This window comes from Euleptes europaea, chromosome 7 (genome assembly GCF_029931775.1).
Source record: "Euleptes europaea isolate rEulEur1 chromosome 7, rEulEur1.hap1, whole genome shotgun sequence".
NCBI lineage: Eukaryota > Metazoa > Chordata > Lepidosauria > Squamata > Sphaerodactylidae > Euleptes > Euleptes europaea.
In genome coordinates, this window is record NC_079318.1 from 37,269,186 (window position 1) to 37,295,787 (window position 26,602).

Genomic DNA, 26,602 nt, shown 5'->3' on the forward strand with positions numbered 1-26,602 from the left:
TCTCTCACATAGTCCAGCAGGTGTAAATCACCACCACCAAAACTACAAGGGCTACCGAGAGTGCTGCGTTCTTGCGATTTGCCTGACGAAGCATTTTCAGTTCTTTCTCTGAAAGAAGGTTGGGAGGAAGAGGGAAAATACAGTGAGATACTCTTTTAACCTCAAAATTAAAGGTAATCTTGTGCTTAAAACTTCTTATCCTTCAGATTTGGGATCTTAGACAAATCTCTCAAGCAGCAGCTGTTGGACCGCTACAGATTTATTTTCCTCTGTGCGGCCTCCACCGCTTTTGGCAACAGATAAGCTTTGTATTGGTCCTTTGACTGTGTTGCCTACAACTGTGGGTGCATGCCCCCCCTGCCTTCTCTTTGTCTGCTCCCTGCCTTGCAGGTCGATCACTTCTTCAAGAAGAAAAGGTTAGGCTGCAGAGTCTAGGTTTAGTCAGCAGTGTGAAGGAAGGTCACGTCAGAGCCCAGAGGCCTTGTTATAAAAGAAAGCACTGTGTGAGTTTTCATTTTCCACTTGGCTGAACTTTCCATATGGTTTTACAAAGAGGGAACAAAAATCTTCATTTTATGGAGAGGCAGCTCGAAGTCTCTGTATACAATTAGTCCTACCTTGCTGCTGTAATTTTCATAGTCATCCTGTGGCTGTTTGCTGTTTAGCTCTTAGGCGGGGAACAGAATTGAAAGAAAGGTGGCTTTTGCCCACCAACACAATGATGTGCTTTAATTTAACCCACATGGTGAGCGGGACAGGATCATGGTGGTAGGATTGCTTTGTTGCGTGATGGCACACTCGTTCAGACAGGATCCCAAATGGCCAAGTGTAAGATACATGTAAGAAGGGGTTGCAAGCGTTTCAGAAGATTCTCATGAAAATGCCTTTTACACCGACAGTCTAAATCGGCCTACTTGTTGAAGAAGAAGAGTTAGTTTTTATATGCCGACTCTCTCTGCCACTTAAGGAAGAATCAAACCAGCTTACCATCGCCTTACCTTCCCCTTCCCACAACAGACACCCTGTGAGGTAGGTGGGGCTGAGAGAGAGTGACTAGCCCAAGGTCACCCAGCTGGCTTTGTGTGTAGGAGTGGGGAAACAAATCCAGGTCACCAGATTAGCCTCCGCTGCTCATGTGGAGGAGTAGGGAATCAAACCCGGTTCTCCAGATCAGACTCCACCGCTCCAAACCACCTTTCTTAACCACTATACCACGCTGGCTCTACCACTACACCACGCTGGATAAAGGACAGCAGCTTGCTTCTTTATCCTGGCCACAATTATCTGAATAACTCGCCTATCTGCACACCTCTTGGTTCAAAAGGCATTGTTATGTGATGCCGGTGCCTTGCCGAGTGACCTCACTGATCGCAAAGCCTAGAGTGTGCTGTGCTAATTTGCGCCGCTTCCTCGCTCAGATGCCTTGGAGAGAGCAGCAATCTCTTGCTACATATTCAGAAGCGGCTGCGGTGTTTCCTGCTTATTTGACAAAGCCTGTCCGTGCCTGTGTCATAATCTAAGTCACAAACTAAACGGTGTGTGGGAGGTGTCCCTAGGGCTTGTTGCGGTCTTTCAGTGTAACCTACCTCACAGGGGAGTTGTGAGCATCACACGGAATCTCCGTATGTATTCTACCCTAAATCCCTTGAAGGCAGGGTGGGGACTGAAATGTAAAAAACCAAACCAACGCAGTCTCACTTCATTCAAAGGCTACGCAGCCTGCTGCTGTTCTCGCTATACAGCCAACAAGGCTACTCGGAGACAATTTCACTGCTTTTTGTACTGCTCGGTAGAGGTTAGGCTGTGAGGACGGCACACTTGACAATAGGATCATTGTTGCCATGCGCGGTGGTGGCAGAGGTCAGAGCGCAGCCCAGCGTGAGGCTGCCAGAGGAGCCAGTTTTAAGGGGAAGCTGCTGGTGACAATAAGATGGCTCAGACAGCTGTCCCTTTGCGTTTGCTAGCTCCCCGAGGGAGGCCGCTTTACAGAGAATGGGCCCACTGTTTTAAAGCACGGACAACAGTACTCCAGCTCGGGAATTAGCTGGAGATTTTTGGGGCGGAGCCTGAGGAAGGCGGGGTTTGGGGAGGGACTTCAATGCCGCAGAGCCCAATGGCCTAAGCGGCCATTTCCTCCAGGCGAACAGATCTCTTATCGGCTGGAGATCTGTTGTCATAGCGGGAGATCTCCAGCCACCACTTGGAGGCTGGCAACCCTACCCCTTGGCTGGATGGTAGCTCATCACAACCATAATGCTGCTGTGACAAGGTGAAGCGTAAGAACGTAAGGCAACCCCTGCTGGAGGGCCAACAGCAGGGCATAGAGGACAAAGGCGTTCCCTGTTGTTGCCTCCTGGCACTGGTATTCAGATACCAGTGGAGGTTCCTGAAGGTGGAGGTTCCCTTTAGTCTCCACTGTTAGACCTATCCTTCATTCTCAGACCCTATGCCATCACTGCTCCCAGCAATGTGCGTCACGCCACAGGCTTCCTGAGAAAAATACAGTCTGTTGGCAGTCTTCCAGGTAACACTGTTCTGGCCATCACAGCTGTTGGGTCTATATACCAACAACCCCCCTCCCCCCCAAAAAAGATAAACTACAAGCCATCAGGAATATCATCTCGACAACACCACAGCTCACCTCGCTACCAAGCGCTGCCATTTTGTCCTCTCCCGCAACTACTTCAGATTTGGTGATGACTTATTCCTTCAGGTCAACGGCATCACAGTTCGCCAACGTTTTCATGGCTGACCCGGAGCAGTGCTTCCTCAGCTCCCATCTATTAACACCCCTCTTGTACTTGAGATTTATTGAAGCCAATTTTATCGTCGGGACTCCTGGGACAGAAGCGCTGGAGAATTTTCATCAGGCCCTCAGCAGCTTCCACCCTATCATCAACCTGAACATGAATTAATCCGTGCAAGAAGTATATTTTCTAGACACCACTGTACAAATACGTAATGCAAGAATAAAAACCACCTTATACTGGAAACCTACTGATTGCTGAACATATCTTGTCACCTCCAGTCACCATCCTAAACACACCAAATGATTCACTGTCTACCGCCAAGTGCTGCTCTACAGCCACATCTGTTCTGACTCCTCTGGCAAACTCTCACCTGCAGGATCTACCATAGACATTTTTGGAAGTACAACACCAACTGGATGTAGTAAGAAAACAAATCAACAAAATCAGAATGTCACCAAGGGATAACCTGCTACAAGACAGGCCCAAACGAAACAACAGAACATCATTAGTGGTCACATACAGCTCAAAACAGTTTAACGCATCCTTAATGACCTGCAACCCATGCTAGATAATAATACTCCTCACAGGCATTGGGAGGCAAACCTTTTCCCGGCCACAGATCTGATCCTAATCTTAAAATACTTCTCACTCACAACAATCCCCTTCCTAACACAGACACAGAGCCTGGGACCAGGGCCTGCAAAACACCAACTCTGTCCCCATACTCACTCTGACAACGCAATCACAGGACCTAACAATACCATACCCTCTCAGGTTCATTCACTTCTTCATCTTCCAATGTTACACACGCCCCTAAGCATTGCTCTCCTGCTCTGATCAAGCAGAATACATTCTATGTTGTACCTTTGCATCCTGGCCCCTTTCTTTGCAACATCCCTCCCGTCTTCTGACTGTGACATAAGGACTCAGATCTCTATTTCTACTTCATCTCATCAAGGGAGCTTTGACTCTTGAAAGCTTATATTCGAAAATTTTGTTGGTCTCTAAGGCGCTACTGGACTTGAATCTTGCTCTTCAGCTGCCAACCAACGTGGCCACCCTCTGCAACTATCCTTTATGAATGTGCCTGATCCCCTTTTACAGCTGTCTATGCTCGTGCCCGTCACTTCATCCATGGGCAGCAAATTTCACATTTTAATCACTCATCTTGTAAAGAAGTACTTCTTTTTGTCCGCCCTGAATCTACTGCCCATCAGCTTCACTGGATGATCTTGATTATTTCGGGATAGGGGAGAAAAAGTTCACTCTGTCCACTTTCTCTTCCCGCATGATTTGATAAATGTCTATCGAATCCCTCCTTAGACGTCTCTTTTCTAAACTGAGAAGTCCCAGACGCTTCAGCCTTTCCTCATAGGAAAGGGGCTTCAACTCCTTGGGTACCCTCTTCTGTACTTTTTCCAGCTCTGCAATGTCCATTTTGAGATACAGTGTCCAGGACTGCACACAGCATTCCACCTGAGATTGCACTATGGAGCTGTACAGGTGTATTGTAATATTGGCTGTTTTATTTTCAATCCTTTTCCTAATAATCCCCAGCATAGTGTTTGCATTTTTCACTGCTGTGCTGCTGTGACACTTTCATTCAGCCAGCGTGGTGTAGTGGTTAAGAGCGGTGGTTTGGAGCGGTGGACTCTGATCTTTGAGAACTGGGTTTGATTCCCCCTCCTCCACATGAGCGACGGAGGCTAATCGGGTGAACTTTTGTTTCCCCAGTCCTACACACGAAGCCAGCTGGGTGACCTTGGGCAAGTCACAGCTCTGTTACAGCTCTCTCAGCCTCACCTACCTCCAGTCTGTTGTGGGGAAGGGAAGGCGATTGTAAGCCGGTTTGAGTCTCCCTTAAGTGGTAGAGAAAGTCGGCATATAAAAACCAACTCCTTCTCCTCCCCACCCCATCCCCACTACGACCCGAACCCTGAATACTGGCTGTTTATAATACCCAAGATCAGGTGGGCAGGGAATTATTTGAGGTTACATATCTGGAAGAACTTCACAATGCTAAATTGATCTTTAAATGCTTTGAATATATTTGTATGAAGGCAGCCAAAAAACGCAGTAAATTAAATACATTGGCTGCGGTAGGGGAATTTCCATCCAGGGCCCTTTCACACAAGAGGCAAGCCTGATTCTGCCATCAGAGCAGCTCCAGGGTTTTCTGGACAACTTGTCTATCCTTGGCTCTTTATCTATCAGGCTTTGGAGCCCATAAAGCCTTGGGTTGCTCTGACGGCTGACCTCCGCTTGCAGACGTGTAAAAAGGAGTGCCTCCCTATTAAGTCTGCAGGCTCTCAGCTGCCTTTGACACAGCTGATTGCCCAGTTTTACGGGTGCACTTAACAGTACGGTGTGGGGACTAAGGGCAAAGAGCTTCAATGGTTTATTAGCGGACCGTGTTAAAAAAGGTTGTGATCGGGAGATTCTGAGTCAATGGAATGGAATTTAGCGTGCAGGGTTCAGCGTTATCACCCATGCTTCATGAGTTGTACGACCACTGAATGAGATTAGCCGACTGCTCGGCATTAGGACACCGACACTATGCTGATGACACCCAACTATACATCCCTTTAATGAAGCCCTCAGCAGCTATCTGCCAGCTCTGGTCAAGTAACAGAAAAAAACCAAGTAGAATTCAGTTAAGTCAGATGTGGTCCTGGTTGGAGGGGAATAGTCTGAATAACATTTTGCTGCTTAGCCTCGATAGGGTTACCTTTGTTGGATTCAGTTAAGCGTTTGGGTGTTTTGTTAGACCTAGTCCTCTTGTTTGAAAAATAAGTGTGTGGTGGCTACCCCCCACCCCCAATTTTATCGAGGGTGACTAGCCTCTTATGGGCCTGGCTGCTCCAGGTCCTCTTATGGGCCTGGCTGCTCCATGCCACAGTGACCTTGAAGCTAGAATACTGAAATGTGTCCTTCATGGGACTACTCTCGAAGGCAACCCAGAAACTTCAGATGATGCAAATTATTGTCCAGAGGTCTGTCTCTCCCAATATGAACCCATGGGGCAGTTCTGATCCTCTGGTCAGGGCCTTCTGCCCATCCCCTTTTGCAGGCTCATAATATCTGCCACTTCTCCATCACAAGGTTTGCCAGTTGTGCAATGGCCTTCCTTAATGTGTTAGTAAGACACCCACTCTTAAGCCTGAGGAAGCAGCATAAGACAAAGCTGTTTAGGAGATCATTTGTTTAGCTATACTGGGTTAGAATAGGAGCAAATTGATACTGTTGTGGATATCTATGTTAGCTACCCTAAGTCATTCATAGGAAAAGGACAGGCTAAATCACAGCTCCCCTTATAGGTCTAAGAGATCTCGCACTGAAGTTATTTTCTATAATCCAGAGAAAGGAAACCGGAGTGGGATGTTGAAGAATTACCAGCAGGTGGCAGCACAACTTAAATAGCCAAGAGGTAGTCTGCTGATCCAGTAACTTTCAGTGTTTTTTGAGACAACAGGTAAGAAGCGAGCATAAAGGTAGCACTAGCTCAAACGGGACCAGTGGTGCAGTACTGTGTCCATGGGGGAGAGGAGTAATGAGAGAAAAGTCTTTGCTCCTTTTGTCTAACAGCATTTGTGCACTGTATAGAACTAAGCAAAAAATAAGCTTTGCAGAAAAGCTGGGCAGATAGCGGGAAAGAAAAAAATTATCCTTGCAGGGTTTGCACCAGGATTCCCCCCCTCCCCTTTATTACACTTTAAAAGAATAAAGTATGAAAGCAAGGAGGGCTCACAATATAACCAGGCAAAGTCAATGAAAAGGAAGTAATGCACTGCTCTTGGCGCAACTACAAGCATTCCCAGCAATTGCTGGTGCAATCATGGAATATTGAGTGCTGTGAAGATACCATTTCCTCCACTATGGATACTAACTATACGGGGAAAGACATTTGGTTTTGATATCTGGGACTCTCTGTTTCTCACAATTAGGCTGCATCAAACTTTGCCACGGTGCTACTTGCTGCTGTCTTCAGCTAATTATTAATTGAAATTTTACCGCCCAAGCGCCAAAAGAAAAGCCATGTGATACCACTCCTTAGGACCAGCCAAAATGACACAAAACTGCGTGCAAGCTTTCAAGTGCTGTACATTTCATCAGGCTAGTTGTGGTATGAAAAAATAGGGGGAGGGGCAAGAAGAGGAAAGATGTTTTAGGGCCATGATCTTCAGCTCTGCCGAGTATATCTCAGACCTCAAAATGCTAGACCAGGCATGTACCCAGAGTTCACAAGCAGCTTCTCTTGCTTGCTAAATCAATGGTTGGAGCCATCTCCACCAAAAGGTCTATCCAAATTACTTCCCTGACGCACATCCATTCCTCTCCAGCTCTCATAAGACAAAACATTACGATGTCAAGGGGAATTTTTCTTATCTAGAGGCTATTTTATGTCACACTTTAGTGTTTGTTTTGACACACAGCTACCATGACTGTAAGCATCTCATTTTTCTCACCAGGGGGCACCCAAAACTTGTAAGACTAGTGTTTGTAAAATTGCTTCTTCTTCTTCTTCAGAATCTTGACTTTATACCAGATCAAGGCCTACGGAAATGTATCACGTACAAAACAGCCCCCAGCCCCCAATTACTGAACAATCAGCCCCCTTTTGATGGACAAGCGAAGTATGGAAATTTGACAGGTTGTTCTGCATTCCTGTTTAGTACAAGGCAATGTAAGACGGTCTTTCCCTGAGATTAACAGGGCACAGTGGAGGAGATGTACAGGCAGTCTTCTCAAAAAGGGTGAATGGCCTTGATTAAAAGAGAATTCCCTCTTCCTTCTAAACTTTCAGCAAATCTTGGAATTAAAAGCATATTGTGGCATATAATAAAGTATCGCTAAAGAGACAGGAAGTATGGTTTTATCCCATGCAAATAGGGTTGATTGCATCAGATTTTTATAGCCCCCGCTTATTCTGGATCAGTGAAACAGCCTGGTCCAGAGAAGGGTCTGGGGGGAAAGACGCACCTGCTGCAAAGCTCCTATCGGCTCCCGCATTTAGTAGCTGACCTTAAAGGAGCATCACTTAGCCTCAGCACCCAGTCATAGCACTGGGATGGTAATAATGACCTATTCCGTTTGCGCTGTAAGGCTGGTAAAGGATGCTCAGCACGTTTTCTAAACCGTCCAACCACGTCAACACTCAAGCATCTGACAAAGGGAGCTTTTACTTTCAAATGCTCAGACCGCAAAAATCTTGTCCGTCTCTAAGGTGCTGTTGGATTTGAATCTAGCTGTTCTACTGCGGACCAACATGGCTACGCTCTGAAACAAACACAAAAGGATCACTTCTGTCCCTTTCTATGACTGACGTGCTCTATTTCTACTTACCTGTTACGCCTCACTCCCATTTTACTTCACTGGGTTAAAATATTGAATGTTTGTCTCCCACCCACCCCTTTTTTGAAGTAGCCTCCGTTCAAGCTACATTATCTGAGTGGAATTGTATACAGTTTGAAAGTTATTGCAAAGGGTGTGTGCTCTTGCTGCGGAACAGTTCAACCTTCTATGGCCCAAACCACCAGGTGTGCGGTAAAACTCTGTTTAGGGTTTGTCTATTAAAAAACTGCCATCTCCCAACTCAAGACCAGATGAATGAACGGTTTCAGATTTATACCCCCTTGCTTCCTTGTGACTGATTTTAGGGTGCACCCTGAGGCACAGCAGTATCTCTGGTAACTGCCTTCCCGCACTTACCGTAGTTTTCAGCTTCGGCTGCTAGCAGGTTTTTCTCCTTCTCCAGTGATTTTCTGCAAAGATGCAAGGAAGGCTGTTAGATGCTCAGGGGGCGGGAGCAGACACTCCAGAAAGCATCTTTCCATCTCTCCACCCCTGCCTTTGTGGTCCCCTCTGGTACAGACTCCTGCAGTCGGAAACGGTGCCATTCAGATATAGCTTTCCCACTTTGTCTGCTATTAGGGAGACCTAGGCCTAAGTATGCTCCCTTCCAGAGGCTTCTATAACAAGTGTGTGTGTTGTGTGTTAAGTGCCATCAAGTCGCTTCCGACTCATGGCAATCCTATGAATCAACGTCCTCCAAAATGTTCTATCTTTGACAGCCTTGCTCAGGTCTTGCAAATTGAGGGCTGTGGCTTCCTTTATTAAGTCAATCCATCTCTTGTTGGGTCTTCCTCTTTTCCTGCTGCCCTCAACTTTTCCTAGCATGACTGTCTTTTTTAGTGACTCTTGCCTTCTCATAATGAGACCAAAATACGATAGCCTCAGTTTAGTCATTTTAGCTTCTAGGGTCAGTTCAGGCTTGATTTGATCTATAACCCACTGATTTGTTTTTTTGGCAGTCCATGGTATCCGTAACACTCTCCTCCAACACCACATTTCAAAGGAGTCTACTTTCTTCTGTCAGCTTTCTTCATTGTCCAGCTTTCACACCCATACATAGTAATAAGGAATACAATGGCATGAATTAACCTAATCTTGGTGGCTAGTGACACATCCTTACACTTCAGAATCTTTTCTAGCTCCTTGATGGCTGCCCTTCCCAGTCTCAATCTCCTTCTGATTTCTTGGCTGCAGTCTCTCTTTTGGTTGATGATGGAGCCAAGGAATAGAAAGTTTTCAACCATTTCAATTTCCTTATTGTCAACCGTAAAGTTGTGTAATTCTCCTGTAGTCATTACTTTTGTCTTCTTGATGTGTGTGTGTGGGTTCATAATATACTCTCATTAACACATGAATTGGTATTTGGAGATCTCTTGAGGAGATATTCTTACCCTTTGCTCTTGAGTCTAAGAATCTGTGTCTTGGGCTCAGAGCCGCTTCACACAATATGACATTTCAAACACAAAAGTTACTTCTACCTAGGAAAGGTCTGAATTGAATGTGTGATTCATCACGAGCCATGAACGGAAACACACACCCCCATTTCACCAATGCTGCATCTTCTTGGTGCGAAGTGGGCCTTGTTCCAGTAGAAGATCTAGCGAAGCAGCTGCAGTATTTTGCTCCCTTATGCTTTCCAAGGAGAAGAACAAACCCAAAGCCTGTGCTGTTAGCTGTGCAAGATGATTAATTAATCCATAGTTTATAAGCATAAGAACAAAACAAATTGCCCCAAAGCAGCACCTGCAGCCACGGCTCCATTACTGCACAGAGGACATAACAGCTTTCGTGTGGCTAGAAATAAACATGCACCAGCAAATTATCTGCCAGTTCCAAGCAGGCACTGTGGGATAGCGGGGAAAGGCAGTGAGCGTAATAGGGTTTGTTGTTTCCCTGGAGAGCAAAGCAGCAGCCAGGGTGGAAACGGAGCCAAACCAGACTGCGGAGCGAGTTGAGGGAAGAGCGCGGGATGCACTAGCACTGGATAAAGCAAAAGTAGAAAGACTCTTAGAAGTACTTCAGAGGAAGAGGAAATGGAGACATCAGTGTGTTAGAGCAAGCCAAATTTAGAATATTTTAAAGCAGTACTGAACCGCGACTGTGTGGGTGGGGGAAACTTTGGAACGGTAACACAAGAGAAAGCCTTAGGGTTTAGAAAGAGATGGAGCCAACCAATTCAGCTGGAAACCAAAGCCTCTAGCACTCTCCCTTGCAGTTCACTGAAGGTGGAAGGGATGTTACCAGAGACATGAAGTTGCTGCACCAAGGATCTCCCCACACCTACTCCTTGCAACACTGAGTTTAATACCAGGTGTGAGACATGGCATTACACAGCACTGCTCTGTCCTTGCTGCCAACAGGCACTCAGGCAAGGGCAATGACAGCGTGTTTAACGTTCTCTGTTAATATTCAGGGCCAATATGGCTGCTAAGGGAACTGATCCTTCAAGTTGATTTTAATGGTCAGTTGGTCCCATTGGCCGATTGGGACACCACCACAATTTTTAGTTACTATTTTGTTGTTGTTGTTTTTGTATGCATCAATTTAGCATAGTTTTATTATGTATATTTATTATTAATCCAAAATTTTATTAACCTAATATTTCCTTTTATTATGTATCGGTGGTATCCTTGACATGCTTGGAATGGCCTATGGCTAAATGCAAATAAAACCATTCATTTGTTCATTCTGTTAATATTCAGAACAAAAGAGGGAGCAGGATGTGGAACTGTGGTAACCGCATGTCCCTCTCTTTCCATCCTAAGAGAAGAGTGGGAGGAACCAAGCCACAGGCGCTAAGCCATAGTTCAGACGCTCACAGAAGGCATGGGGAAAGGTTGAGAGCTCTCCTTTTCACCAGTCGCTTCTCTGCTGCAAACTGCCAGCCATTGGGCATTTGTCTGGCAGAGGGTCGGGCTTACGATTCCCTGGGAGGACTTGGGTGGCTACACAGCTCTTCCCCCCCCCCCCATGTAGGAGGCCAAGAATAAATTATGCAGAAATGAATACAGGGTATCGTTTCTCCATGTCTACTCCTTCCCTGAAACCTGACTTGGCACCATTGCTCAAGATGCCCTTTGCCTCAGGAGAGAAGGAGCCTTCACGATAAGTAATCAAGGCTCCGTTCTGTTCAGCAATTAGCATGCTATGGTGCTGGATATATACAGAAATAGACTTAAGACTAATGGTAATGTATGGAGGCAACAAAGAGGGATGCTGCAAAATTTGGCATTTCCAGGCACCAAGAGATCAGTAGATAAAAGGTAATTCACTAGGTTACAAAGGAGAGGGAAATTGCTTTTGTGCGGAGTGGACAAAAGCACTTAAATTTAACTAATCAGCAATCTCCAAATGTTAATGGGAACAAAATAACTAAAGCAGCAGCAGGATAGTCCAACACGCACCGGTGAAAAATGCATATTAGGGCTCTCAGTATGGGTTTGCACGGTAGCGAAGGGCAAGACTCAAGTTTAGCTGTTCTTCTGCTTCCCCCATTCACGGCCAGCTCCTTTCAAAACAAACTGCAGCCTGGGAAACTCACCAACTATGCTCTATCCGGGGCAGTCTCTAACCTTGCCCACCAGTGGTTTGCATGAGCAACAGACGTCTGAAGCTCCACAAAGCAATGAATGTACTCTTGGAATTCCCACCAGTACCTTCCCTCTGGAGTCAGTTCTTTTCTCCGTAGTTTAAAATCCACTTCTTCCAAGGTCTCTCTGCACTGGGACAGCTTCTCCTCCAGTCTGTCTATCTGAAACACATACAAAAAAAATACCCTAAATGCCTTTTCACCAAATGTTCAACATTATTATTTGGGGAAACAAGGAATTTTGAAGACCGACAAGGTTTAATTTCTATGCCCCCCCCCAATAAACCCCTGGTTGCCAATGAGAGCTTGAGACGCTAACATGAGAGTACTTTCCATCTAATACAGAGTACTTTGCAATATATCAAGAGTATTCCAGAAAGGTAAAAGCATCTTCCTTCTAGAGAGGGACTCCGGGGTTATAGTCAGGCATCGTGAGCAAATCATAATTTGTTTATGGGATGAATAAAATCTGAAATGCTCAGGCTTATGCACACAACCACGCTTGAAGAATTTGCATAGTTGTGGGTCCGTAGTCGTCCTGGAAACAGAGGCATGGGACAGTATAGCACAAGGGCCAGAGAACAGATATCTCAAATACAAAGAAGTATTCTTGAGCAAATCACAATTTATTTATGGGATGAACAAAACCTGAAATGCTCGGGCTTATGCACACAACCCGTTTGAAGAATTTGTGTAGTTGTGGGTCCATAGTCGTCCTGGAAACAGAGGCATGGGCTAATATAGCACAAGGGCCAGAGAAAAGATGTCTCACATACAAAGAAGAATTCTTGTTTGTAAAGTATTCCTGGAATCCCTGTGTCAAGGGGCATATTTACAAAGGCATTACGACAAATTACATGTGTCCTATAAAAAACAACTTGAAGTTGGCATCAGATGCCACCTGCAGTTTTTAATAAACTAGTGGCTGCTTCATAGTACACAGCTGTGTACACCATCGTGCCTAACCTAGAGAGATGCCCCAATTCAGCTACATGCAACCAGATTCAACACACTCCGCTAACGGAGATGCAAATCTGGGTCTGCACTCTGAAGCTCAGCCAGGCTCCACTGAGCAGGATGCACGTATCATTTGATGCAGACGAGCTGTGAATCATCTACCTGTGGCTACTCACAGTTGCGCATGGCAAGAGCTGGATCAGAGCAAAGAGTCTTTGTTGGCCAGAAGGGAAGCAAATGGCAGTGTTTTCAATCTGGGTATTCCCAGCAAAACTGACAAAGCACTGCAGAACTGAGAGTGTATACACTTCCCCCCTCCACAAAGATGACTTTAAACACAGGTCTTTCACGCATGGCTGTTTCCCTCGCTGTCACCCCTCCAATGACTTCGGGTCTTTGTGTTGATTATGCATGCCATTTCCGACCGTCAGAGGTCACCTCGCTCTCCCACTGCGTTTCCCTGCGTTTTATCCGTGTTTTTAAATCTGAGATAAAACAGGTCTCTGAAAACACGGGCAAAGCGTGGGGAAATGCAGGGGGAGAGCGAGGCGACCTCTGATGGTTGGAAACAGCATGCATAATCAACACAAAGACCCAAAGTCGTCAGAGGGTAACGGAGAGTGAAACAGCCATGCATAAAAGACCACAGAAGAGCACACTCCCATGGATTTAAAAAACACTTTGAAGACTCTTAACACACACTTCCACATCTCAGACAAAAACACAGCTGGAGCCAACTTTTGGATGCCGATAGACAGATCTTGCACTTATGTCTCCAGGACATAAGACGCGCATCACCTCTTTGGCAGTCCTGTCTTCCAAAAACTGGCTTTGGAAGTGCCCCAGTGACTTGGACCAGGTGGAGCAGGCAAATTAACTTGGGCAATTCTGAGTCCCAAGCGGATACTTTTAACTGCTGTGATCATCTTGTATTCAGCTGGAATTGCGGCAGGAAGGAACCGCCGGCTGCTTAAGACAGTCATCTAATTAGTCTGCTAATTTATTTTCTAGTAAAGCGAAGAGAGGGAGAGGAACAGGTGAAGCACAGGAGAGCAGGTGACTTTGAGTTTGGGGAAGAATGGAGGAAGGAACCCTGCTTGCTCGGAGTCCAGGGGAAAATCCATCAGGAAAAGGGCACAAAGGTATCAAGACAGAAGCAAGTGTCCTTTGCAGGTCGTGCACAAAGCTACTTCATGCTATCAGACTATGGTCCATCTAGTCTGGTCAGTGATGTCTATTCAGACAGGCAGCAACTCTCCAAGGTCACAATCTTTCCCAGCCTTGTTGCCTGACACCTTTTAATTGGAAGTGCCAGGGATTGAACCTGGAACTATCTGCACGCAAAGCCAGTTCTCCACCGCTGAGCTAGGGCCCCTCCCCACACACAGGGGAACTGAAAGGGAAGCTCGTCCTGACTGACAAGCTAAGGAAAAACTTGTCAATCAGTACTAACTCCTCTTCCAATTTCCCTTTCTACTGCATGCCATGTTATACACAAGAAGAAGCCAGGCTGAGAAAGACCAAAATGTCCTTCTGGATCAGCTCTCCCTTTTGCCTGATGTGATGCTGAATCCAGAGACATTTCCTACCATGCTCTCCACTTCTGCGAGAATTCTAGTTGCCCGCTGGAGGGTGTGTGTGTGTGAAAAGGAAGGGCACTCCTTCCAATAATTATACAGGAAATCAATTGTACTGATCCCCTGATTAACCACTTTATGACTCAATTCTCAACTAATTAGTAACTCTCAAATTTTGCTCAAGGAAAGCAACCACCGTATTGCCACAGGCAAGGCATGAGGGGGAGAAAACACTAAATCACAGGTTTCAATGTGAAGGGTGCAGGTAGCCAGTTTATGACAGTATCAGCAGGTTACTGTGTGAGAAAGAATGCCAGCACACCATGCACGGTTGTTGTAAGGCTTCCTGGCACAATCTATCTTCCTGGCGCAACGTACTCAGAGCGCATCAAATGTTTGAAATTTGCTATAGAAATGCTAAATATTGGGCACTTTCACACATGCCTTATAATGCACTTTCAATCCACTTTGCAGCTGGATGATACTGTGTGAAATGGCAAAATCCACTTGCAAACGATCGTTAAAGTGCATTATTTGGTATGTGTGGAAGCGCCCATTATTACTGTACTGTTAGACTTTAAGGTACCACAAGAATATGATTTTGGTTTGGGGGGGTTGGCAGGCTTGCTTTTTGTTTGTTTTGCAAAAGGTCAACGCAGCTCTTAAAAGTTCAAGAAGAACCTCACTCCAGCCTCAGGGGCTGTACGTAAAGGACCCCTGGCATGAGATCTGGTAAAAAGGATATAGTTGCAGACATGATCCCTCTGTTTCAAATCTATGTACAACTTTGGTCATATCTGATTCGTGAGGCAGCACAGGCAGGGACAGAAAAGGGAGTTTGGGCAGGTACAGATTTTTAGCACGCCCAAAGTTCTGTTACGTGACACGCTGCGTTCATAAAAATTCCCTTATTTATGAGTGCATGAGCGGGAGAAGCCTGAACGGTGGAATTTGAGAGCTACTAATTAGTTGAGAATTGATATAACTTCACAGTACAATAGATGTATGTTTGAGAGACAGAGAGAAATGGAATGGGCAAAGGATTCAGGGCACTTGGACAAGAGTTAGCACTCAACTCTCAAGACTGCTGAAGAGCTTCCCAAGGGCCTTAAGTGTGCACATAAAAACCCACACAGAGTTTGAGAAACAGTAAGACTTCCACAGGCTCCCCAGAGGCAGCTTTCCACAGAGTGTTCCTTGAAGCACCTGAACATTTGAGGTTGCTGTAGATGGGCAATCATTTGCTATTATTAAGGAATGAATGCTCTTAAAAAACAAAAAAGACAAGCAAATTGCCAGGGCAGTCTGCAAACAGACTCACTGGATCAAACCTGTGGCCTACGGAGCCCAGAATCTTGTTTCACAGCGGCCAACTGGCTGCCTTGGAGATGTAACAGACAGGGTAGAGAGGCCAAGGCTTTCCATGATGCAGCCTCATGACACTAGTGTTCAGAGGTCTACTGCCTCTGAATGTGGAGGTTCCATTCAGTCACCATGGCTAGTAGCCCTTGATGGACCTGTCCTCCATGAATCTGTCTAATCTCCTTATAAAGCTATCTCTGCTATTAGCAGAATGAATGTGGCATGGTGTAGCCTGATCTTATTAGATCCTGGAAGGTAAGCAGTGTTGGTATTTTGTATGGGAGACCACCACCTAAGACTTTGCAGAGGAACACACTGGCAAACCACCTATGCTTCTCACTTGTCTTGAAAGCGCCTTGCTGTGGTCACTAAAAGTTGGTTGCAACTTGATGGCACTTATGTATGTACATACGCTCTTCTACTGGAAGAAGCAGAAGAGTTGGTTTTTATGTCCTGCTTTTCTCTACTGAAAGGAGTCTCAAATTGGCTTACAATTACCTTCTTCCCCCTAGAGCAGGCACCCTGCGAGGCTGAGAGAGTTCTGAGAGAACTGTGGCTAGCCCAAGGTCACCCAGCAGGCTGCATGTGGAGGAATGGCGAAACCAACCCAGTTCTCTAGATTAGAGTCTGTCACTCATGTGGAGGAGCAGGGAATCAAATCTGGTTCTCCAGATTAGAGTCTGCTGCTCTTAACCACCACACCTCAGTGGCTCTCTCTGGCTGTGAGTGGCACAATTTATTTACTTGTTGAATAGAGTAGAATACTGTGAGTAGAATACTGTGTCAGAGTAGAATACTGTGAAACAAGGAGAGGAAAGGCAAAGGAAAAGGAGAATAATTGTGATATAACTTTTTGTACAAGATACCTTCGTGGCAACCTCAGCCCACGAATGAATGGGACATGAACAATACTTAGAAATAAACCCTGCTGAATTCACTAAGGGCAAAAACGCATGGTCGCTTTAGCCTCCTTTATTCCCTGTTTCAGCCAGGAGGCTAAAGCGACCATGTGTTTTCGCCCTAAGTGAGTGCAGGATGGCAGCCAAAGGCAGATTATAAGCCAGCCCCCAAATGGGGCACACAGGAGACATATACGGAAAGCAGACCATTACCAATCACCAGCAACCGTCCCCTCAGGCATCTGAAATGGCCACCGCTTTGAGGCAGGGCTAGGCTACAAAAGTGTTGCTTTCACTCACTTCGGGGTCAGGAAGACACGTCCCCTAAATTCAGATTCACTAGCAATTCCAGGCACTTTTTTGGGGGTGGGGGTGGGGAAATCTGCTAACTGAACCGAAAGGACAGGTCACTTTCATTTCCCTCCTAACTCAAATGGCTTGGGGACCAAATAAAGACAAGGTATTTGGCCAGGGGGGTTTGGAAACATGGGAGAGGGAAGTATTGAGAGTACAGAATGATATCTGAGTTAGCGAATGGGCCTTGCATTTGTAGAAGTGGGAAATTTTTAAGGAATGTGACCGACTCCACTGAGACAATCATGTTTGCCGTGAGGACACCAATTTTATATCAATGCTTCCCACAGCAAATGTATAAACTGTGAAAGCAAGGTACACATCCTTGAATACTCATGTGCACACCCTAGGGAGGCCTGATGGCTCTGGCTTTCTGACAAGCATCCACCAGTGTTTAATGACACATGACTGTCATTCACGCTTTAGATGCTTGCTGCAGGAACCCCCTCATGTAACATTAGTATACCCTCAACAGAGGTGACTGTCACAAAGCCAATGCAACTCAGAGGATTTCTCAGCATCTCACATCGAACATACGCTTCCTAGAGAGTATTTAATATCCAGCACCATAATGAAACAAAAAGAGGTGCCCCCATAACCCCCATGCCATCGATGTCTTCCCACAAGCTTCTAGTTCAGTGTGCTCTGAAAACAGAAAGCGCTTTCATCCTTTCTAAAAATGGTAAAGCCGGCAGCATCCTCTATCAGGAGACGCATTTACCAGGAACAACACCAATTTCCACTGAAATTTAGATTCACTTCTGTGCAGTCTGAAGAACTTCCAAAACACAGATCCCGGGGGTGGGGGGCACAGCTAGGGGGTAAGAGGCTGCAATTCAAAGAGACATACACGCTTCTTACTGTTCTCATTTATTCCTAGGGTCTCCAGGCAAGGAGGCCAAGAGGAAGTCTGAAAAACAGAGACGTTTGAGGTGGGCTAGATTTTTGGCGGGATTTTTATATTAATGTGTTGTTGTTTTTTGCAATGAATTAATAAAAAAGCATTCTTCCCTGCAAGAAGGCTACAAGCAATTTTCAAGAAGCGGCATCCGCCCTCTGTCTTTACAAATTCCCTAATTAAAATCCTGGCGCTCGGCCACAACACACATGCACGGACCACCAATGGAGCCAGATAATGAGGTTTTACATCTCCTGACCCCCATAAAACAGATCGGAGCCAAACACAAGCGGTGGGGCTTGGGAGGAGGAGACCGATTAAATTGCCTCCCTGTTAAGCTGCCTTCCTCCCTTGTCATTTGCCAGAAGCATCATTTCCCAGCCACTGGTTACCCGACTGCATTGAAATTCATACATTCTTGTGACAATCCAAGAATTATATGGGGAGGCTAAGCCAAGTCAGAAGGCGACGGCAACAACTGTCATGTTTTTCACGGGCACTTTAGCCAACCTGCCTTTGCTATTTGTAGACAATATGCATTTTAGCCTGATAAAGAGACCACCAGAGCTGACCCCTCAATCAATTCCTCTAATTATCTAGCTATTGTACATTAAACCCTCTTTTGGACTGTGCCAACAATACCAGTCACAGCAACGTGCCCCAAAGCCAAGCTTTCGCTAGCAGCTTCCTTGCCAGAATGTTTCGCTCGCATCTCCACGCTGGAGGCTCCATTAAATGCAGAGATGACTTCATCCACTCTTTGTTTCCCCCCCAGTGAGAAACCCGTATTCCACCACACTTGTCTCTTCTGCCTCACAGATATAGCTCTCGCTTTTGACTTTTGTGGGGAGAGTTGTGTCAGAATGAAAGGGCCACCTGCAAAGTTCCTAGGAGTAGCTGAAAGACCGGTCACGGGACTGGCGGCGTTATTCCGTTCTTTTTTTTTGCAGCGGCCTAGATTTAAAGCCGCCTAGTCCCTTTTAAAAAGGGCCAGAAAGAAATATTCTTCTGAAAGAACAAGCCGTCTTAGGGGCTTGTACGATTTCTGTCGCTTGACTCCTTGAAAAGTAAACATCTGTCAAGAACGTGATGGTTGAGGAAGGAAGATTTAGGTCCGTTGTACAACCTGAGGGCCAAGAAGCAGAGTGCCGGCGCATCTCACCCAATCACCACCTTCTTAAGATGAAAGGCAGTACTGAGGGCCAATGAGAACAAAGGCTGGAGGAATGTGAGGATACTGAACTGACAACTACGGTGACAATTAATGTGGAAGCATTATGCACAATGTTATGTACTGTTCTTCAATATGTCATCTTGAACTATCAAGCGGGAGACAAGCGTCATAGCATATATGATTTACCGGATTTCTGTCCAGACACTTTTACGGCAGGGAAACTGGCTCCTTCCAGCCCAGCACAATCCGAAACACCATTGTCCCAATTCCCAAACGCCTACGAGAACTTGCGTAGGCTATCAGTGTGGATTCGACTAAGCAGACGCTGTGTTAGCGTTCAGACAGGGGAAGTAAGAATGTGGGCCACACATGCCAGGCATCAGCGAAAGCCTCCGGTGCAGACATTCCCACAGAGGGGTTCGCTATGACACAACCCAAGAATCCCTGCTTAGGGTACAAGGCTCTTTTGCTTTCAATCTGTCTGTTCTCATTGGAACATTCGACTCAGAAATGAGCGCTTATCTTCAGTGGAACACTAGCCAGAGCTAACTAGAGCAGAAAACGACCACAGGTTCTGGTCCCGTGAGTGAATTTTAATACAATAATGTGTTTTTGGTCACAGTGCTACACGGCCCACGTGCCGCCCCCCTCAAAATCCTGCTTGGCTACAGACGTTAATTTTTAAGGACTTGTTCACGAATGCTGTCACTTCCCATTTCTTATTCTAGTTGGACTCAATTTAAGGAGCACGGTAATTTTCAGCTCTTCTCCAAAGCTTCTTTAACCTGCACAGATCACGGCTTCTGCGCTGCATCATAAGCAGTTATAAAAAAAAAGGTTAACTCTAAGTATTAGCATCGGATCCAGACCTGTGTGTGTGCAATCACACAGTGTCCATTTGAATTAAGACCGTTAGTTTAAGCCTTGTGACAAAAGGGAAATCCCACTACTCTGGAGATCAGATAATACACACAGGAATACATCTGCAGCAACTGTCTGTCGCTGAGAAGTGTTTCTTAACTTTCTCTCAATAGCTATTTATTAATACATTAATAGGCAATACTGTAACATTCACTGGGCCTTCTCAATGGTTGCCACAACACTGTGCAACTCTCTCCCCTGAGTTTTGGCTGCCCCACTTCCTTTCAGGGGCAAGTAGAGCTTTTCTGCCAAGCACTTGATGGCAGGTAGTCAGATCCTTGTGTGTGTGTGTGTGTGTGTGTGTGTGTAAAGTGCCATCAAATTGCAGCCGAATTATGGTGACCCCAGCAAGGGGCTTTCAAGACAACTGAGAAGCAGAAGTGGTGTGTCATTATCTTCCTCTGCAGAATCTTCCTTGGTAGTCCACCTTCCACGCACCGGCCCTGCTTAGCTTCCAAGATCTGATGAGATCAGGCTATACCATGCCACCTTCCCTCTCGTAGTCAGATCCTTAATCCAGGTTAAATGAGATGAGCTGGAATGCTACGCTGTTCATTTTTGCTTTGCTGCTTCTGATTTTGACTTATGAAGATTTTATTCCTGTTTATATTAATGTTGTGATGGTTGATGGGAACTGTTTGGAAAGTTCTTGCTATGAAGTGGTAAGAAGCTCTGCAAAATAAGTAAATGAACCAGCTGCTGTTGGTGTGCTTGAATTGCAGAGAATAAATCTGGAATGGCAGCTAACGTTCAACTACACGGCAATAACCTGCTACTTCCCATGGATCAGCATATAACATATGTTTGAACTGCAAATCATTTTGCCATTTAGTTGGTACCTGTCTTAAGCATTTACAGTATTTGCTTTAACAACTCACCTTGGTCTGTATATAGCCAAAAAAAATTTAGATGCCATGCCATTCTTCTACACAAACAGTACTGAGTAACTAGAAAGCTTCTACGATCTACTGTACACAAATAGAAAACAGTGTAATAACAGCCCATTCCTGAGGGGGAGGGCTGAGCTGGTGGCAGGAGGCGGCACCGCCACACCACCTCCAAAGGAGGATTCCCCCCCGCCACCGAAGCCAAAATGATGCCCTCACCCTCGAGCCCCATGGAACTGCTCCATAGGGTTCCACGGGGATACGCCACCTAAAAAGGTGGCATAAATCGACATGAGGGCAAAGGCCTGAAAGGGCTTAAGAGGCCACCTAAAGGCAGCTCCTCCCCTGAATCCCCCCAGGAACACCCCCTGGGAAGAAAGCGCACTTGTCAGGACACCGGCAGGAGGCTGAGCTGGCGTCCCAGGGGTGCGCTGCCACAGCAGTGCAGCGAGGGCAACATGAGAGGCCTGATGCCGGTGTCTGAACCAGTCTTGCAAGGGGCATGGGCACTGGCACACGGGGCAGGGCGCCGGCCCCTGCGCTCCTCCTAAAGACTTTTTCATCTTTCTTGTTCTCTGTGCCCACTAGAGTAACTGATTAAAAATTAGACCAGTCATATATTGAGCGAGTAGGGTAGAATTGTCTATGTACTGCCACGCACATTTGATTATCGCCATAAATCCTGCTAATGTTTCATTACCTTATAATTCATAGGGATTTGGTTATTTGAGTTTGTCCTGCTTTTGGAGTAGACACCACACCTTAAGAGCCCTCCATTAAAACAGATTCTCCTTGTAACAACTGAGATTTTTTCAATAAAATTGCTTGTATATATGAACTATGCCACTCTATGAGGCTAGCTAATCTAGAAATTTCAGCCAAGGTTTGTGTAAAATACTGCAGAAAAGGAAGGAAGCAGTTCAGTCCACAGCATTACCCCAGGCAGATCTCCAGGCAAAGACAGAAGGTGTTTGCTACCCAGTGCTAAAGCTGCTGTTGGACAGGCTGCAGCACTTATGATATTGGAGCTCGAGATCTTCTACTCCAGGATTTCCCACTTGTGAACATTTTGTTGCACTGTTCAGACTAGCCGATATTTTTGATTAAATCAACACATCATTGCCTCTGAGCCCGGGGAATTTTAATAAGATCAAAATAACTGCAGATGCCAGAAGACTGCAACACAAGGAAAAAACACATTTGTGAATGACTCTTGGGTAGTAGGTAAATATATAAAGTGGGAAATGGAGAAGGGAACAGAAACGTGGCAGAAGCAGAACCAACACACTCCAAAAGCTCTCTTTCATCCAGCCTCTATATCCTGGAAAGGGAAGCAGACAGTGCTAAATAAGCCAAGCAATGTGGAAAAACAATGGTAGTGCATATGGATTCTGGAAAGGTCCCAGGTGGTTTGTCACCCAAGCATTGATTTTTATATTAACTCTGGCTCCTAAGAACAAATGCTGGCCCCTAGGAATATGCAATTTTTTTCATCACCCAGACATATGTAGCATTTTATCTCATTAGCCAGAGAACACAGGTGAAATCAAAGCCAAGGGGCCAAGGTACAGAGAAGGAATATGTTACAAGCTTAGAGGTTGAAAACTTCCAGGACCACATGGACTGCAAATATGGAACAATTATATTCATCTAATTCATCTATATTCATCTAAGAGCCCCATGGTGCAGAGTGGTAAACTGCAGTACTGCAAAAAGCTCTGCTCACGACCTGACTTCAATCCCAACGGAAGTTGGTTTCAGGTAGCCGGCTCAAGGTTGGCTCAGCCTTCCATTCTTCCGAGGTCGGTAAAATGAGTACCTGGCTTGCTGGGGGTAAAGGGAAGATGACTGGGGAAGGCACTGGCAAACCACCCCGCAAACAAAATCTGCCTAGGAAAAGTCAAGATGTGACATCACCCCATGGGTCAGGAATGGCCCGGTGCTTGCACAGGGGACCTTTACCTTTTAATAGGGACAGGTTTGTTTCAATGATGGGACAAATCCAATTGGATACCTAAGAAATCATTATACTAGATAACCCTCCCAATGTGTAATACTACCACTCCTCAAGTAAGAAATGGACTTGTGGTGTAGTGGTTAAGAGCAATGGTTTGGAGCGGTGGACTCTAACCTGGACAACCAGGTTTGATTTCCCAGTCCACATGAGTGGCGGACGCTAATCTGGTGAACCGGGTTGGTTTCCCCACTCCTCCACATGAAGCCAGCTGGGTGACCTTGGGCTAGTCACATTCTCTTAGAGCTCTCTCAGCTGCACCTACCTCACAGGGTTTCTGTTGTGGGGAGGGGAAGGTGATTGTAAGCCGGTTTAATTCTTCCTTAAGTGGTAGAGCAAGTCGGCACATAAAAACCAACTCTTCTTCTTCCCTTGGAGACACCGATGGTTGCAAGGACAGAGACAAGCTTCTTCCTAAACACTACTCTTTTCCCATTGGCTATCACATGAGGTTGCCAGAAGGAATCTCACCCAACTGCTACACAAATAATTCAGCAAGCTAGTTCCAGTATATGGGAAGTAGAGCTAATGTTCCACAATGAGACCACAGAAACATGTAAGCTATCACAGTATCAGAGGCCTTACAGTTAATAAGACCACAGCAGGCTGTAAAAGCTCTACCCTATTCCAGCATCTTGCTTCACGTAGTGGCCAACCAGTTGCCCTGGAGGGCTAACAGTGCAGAGAGGTCAAGGCTCTCTCCTGATGCTGCCTCCTAGTCCTGGTATTCAAAGGTTTACTGCTTCTGGAAGTGGAGATTCTCTTTAGTCACCATGGCATAACCTCGCTACTCAACTCCTATAGATATATGAACCAGTTAAATCTGGCCCATCTAGCCCATGACTATCTACTCTGACTAGCAGCAGCTTCCTGAATTTGTAGGCCAAACATTTTCTTCTCAGCCAGAGACCCCAAGAATTTAAACAGGAGACTTTCTCCATATTAAGCATCTCCCACAAAGATATGGCCTTCTTCACACCTATCTTCTCCAACATGCAAATGGCCATTGGGCTTCTTTCCGGGACCAGATGTGCTCCTTTAGTGTATTCAGTTCTTACAGGAAACAGTGCATCAATCTTTAGATAATATTGGTGTCCCATCTTCACTACCACAAATTTGAGAAATCAACATGAAAGCATAGCTGGTAGTTCACAGGAGATGCAGCCTGGCCGCCTGACAAGAGTGATATTGTCATGAGTTTTTCTTTGCCAAACAGTCCCTTCCTCTATAAAAGATGTTCCCCACAATTCCTCTTTAGTGCTGATAGCCAAAGACATGCAGGACATAACCTGCACAGGAAAGTCATAAGCAGAAAAACAAGGATGGCTAACCTTTTCAGCCTGGCCCTACGAATGTTCAAGTAGAAGCAAGCCCCACTGAGTTCATACCACCAACTATGTGCACAGGAATGCAGTCCTAATGTTGCCGGCAATATGATCAGAACAGACAGAAGGAAGTTGTTTTTAAGACACAGAATACACAATTCCTTGCCACAAATTAAAGGAAACTTCCATATTCAGGGTCAGTATACCTCCAGTGTAAGAAGTGTCAGTAGAGACCAATTAAGATATGGTATTCCCCATTACTATGTATGGATGCATAAGTTGGACAATGAAAAAACTGACAGGAAGAAAACTTGATTTACTTGAAATGTGGTTTTACCGATAGCATGGACTGCCAAAAAGACAAATAAGTGGGTTCTAGAACAAATCAAGCATGAATTCTCACTATAAACTAAAATGACTAAACTGAAACTATCATACTTTGGTCACATCATGAAAAGACAACAATGCTAGGAAAAGTTGAAGGAAGCAGGAAAAGAGGAAGACTCCACATGAGACAGATTGACTCAACACAGCTGTTCAGTTTGCAAGACTTGAGCAAGGCAGTCCATGATAGGCTCTTTTGGAGGTTATTAGTTCACAGGGTTTTTAAAAGTCAGAAACCACCTGATGGCACACAACACACACAATCACCTTTCCCTTCCCCTCCCCACAACAGACACCCTTGTGAGGTAGGTGGGGCTGAGAGTGCTCTAAGAGAGCTGTGACTAGCCCAAGGTCACCAACCTGGTTCACCAGATTAGAGCCCGCCGTTCTTAACCACTACACCACACCTGCTCCCCTAACCCTGCCCTCCTCAGGCTCCGCCCCAAAAATCTCCAGGTATTTCCCAACCCTGAGCTGGCAGCCCTACCCACTTCAAAAGTTCAAATGGAGGACAGAGGAATGATGTATAGGGTTGCCAGTCCCTCTTCACCACCAGCAGGCAGTCTGGGGGCGGAGCCTGAGGAGGGGGGTTGGGGAGGGACTTCAATGCTATAAAGTCCAATTGCCAAAGTGGCCATTTTCTCCAGGTGAATTGATCTCTTATCAGTGGAAATCACTTGAAATACCAGTAGATCTCCAGCTAGTACATGGAGGTTGACAACTTTAATGATGCATGTTACTTTGGTCCCCCACTGGGGAGAACAATGGGGTATAAATGAAGTATTACAATGCACTGCAGTTCCTTCTGACAGTGTGGTTTGACTCACAAATGCTTATACCCTGGGGGGGGGGAACTGTTGGTCATCAATGCGTCTCTGGACTCAAATTTTAATATCCAGCAAGTAGGGATGCCAACCTCCAGGTAATCTCAAATAACAAAATAACCTGTGCTGAAAACAACATAGTTACCAATAACAACAGCACACAGGCTCACAATAAAGAATACATTTACTTGACACACAATTCTTTGCAATTTTCTAACATATGCTTCCAATATGTAAATAGGAATGTACATATAGGAAGCATTAGTAGAAAAGGGCAAGAGTCCAGTAGCACCTTAAAAATTAACAAAAATATTTTCTGGCAGGGTATGAGCTTTCGTGAGCCACAGCTCACTTCTTCAGATACCAGTAGTAGAAAAGGGCAAGAGTCCAGTAGCACCTTCAAGACTAACAAAAATATTTTCTGGCAGGGTATGAGCTTTCGTGAGCCACAGCTCACTTCTTCAGATACATACCCTGCCAGAAAATATTTTTGTTAGTCTTGAAGGTGCTACTGGACTCTTGCCCTTTTCTACTGCAGACAGACTAACACGGCTACCCACTGTGAATTATATAGGAAGCATGTTAGAAAATTGCAAAGAATTGTGCGTCAAGTAAATGTATCCTTTATTGTGAGCCAGCGTGCTGCTGCTATTGGTAATATTGGTAATTGGAGGTCCAGGTAATAGCTGGAGATTTCCTGCTTTTACAACTGATCTGCAGCCGATAGAGATCAGATCACCTGGAAAAAACGGCCGCTTTGGCAATTGGACTTGATGGCATTGAAGTCCCTCCCCTCCCCAAACCCCGCCCTCCTCAGGCTCCGCCCCCAAAACCTCCCAACGGCGGCGAAGAGGGACCTGGCAACCCTAGTCCCGAGTTATTTAATCTTCCATTGCTTCCCTCTCTATCCCACTGCTGAGCCTCCCTCAGCCGCACCCCACCCACCCTAATTCACTCGTTTCCCATTGCTTCCGCCTCTCTCGTCTTTGACCTCCTCCTTCGCCCTCCCCCAGTCTGCGGTTGCCTAGCAACACGCCACACACCTCACCTCCTGAGCCACGCTGAAAGACTCCGGCTGCTTAGGCATTTTCTCCCTCCACGTTGCATACGCGAGCGCATGCGCACAGACTCTCTCTTCTCCCCCCCCCCTCCCCTCCCCTCCGTTCTGGCGCGGGCTGGCGACGTGTCTTAAGGAAAGTGAGGCTCTGGAAAACTGCCGCGGCCATCTTTGTCAGGGGCACAGCATCCTCCCACAACGCCATGTTTGATAGGGGCCGAACAGTCTAGTTCGGAAGGGGCGTGGCTGTTTGGTCCAAAGTTTTCAGGCTGCAGAGG

General features: G+C 45.9%; 1 protein-coding gene across 1 annotated transcript; it reads right to left on the reverse strand.

The window, feature by feature from the left end:
* Nucleotides 1–26,356, reverse strand: CCDC167 (coiled-coil domain containing 167). The gene is made up of 4 exons (XM_056853279.1): nt 26,316–26,356; nt 11,759–11,853; nt 8,460–8,512; nt 1–108 (listed from the first exon to the last, which is right to left on the reverse strand). The coding sequence occupies exons 1-4, from the start codon at nt 26,352–26,354 to the stop codon at nt 5–7; spliced, it is 291 nt and encodes a 96-aa protein (XP_056709257.1). The 5' UTR covers nt 26,355–26,356; the 3' UTR covers nt 1–4.
* Between the last annotated feature and the right edge of the window lie 246 nt (nt 26,357–26,602).

Bases quoted from the DNA above. Each gene is read 5' to 3' on its own strand.
- CCDC167 (XM_056853279.1), bottom strand. From the start codon at position 26,354: ATGCCTAAGCAGCCGGAGTCTTTCAGCGTGGCTCAGGAG. The intron at 11,854-26,315 runs GTGAGGTGTGTG...TATGTGTTTCAG, and splicing joins CTTTCAGCGTGGCTCAGGAG to ATAGACAGACTGGAGGAGAA. The intron at 109-8,459 runs GTAAGTGCGGGA...ACCTTCTTTCAG, and splicing joins AGCCGAAGCTGAAAACTACG to AGAAAGAACTGAAAATGCTT.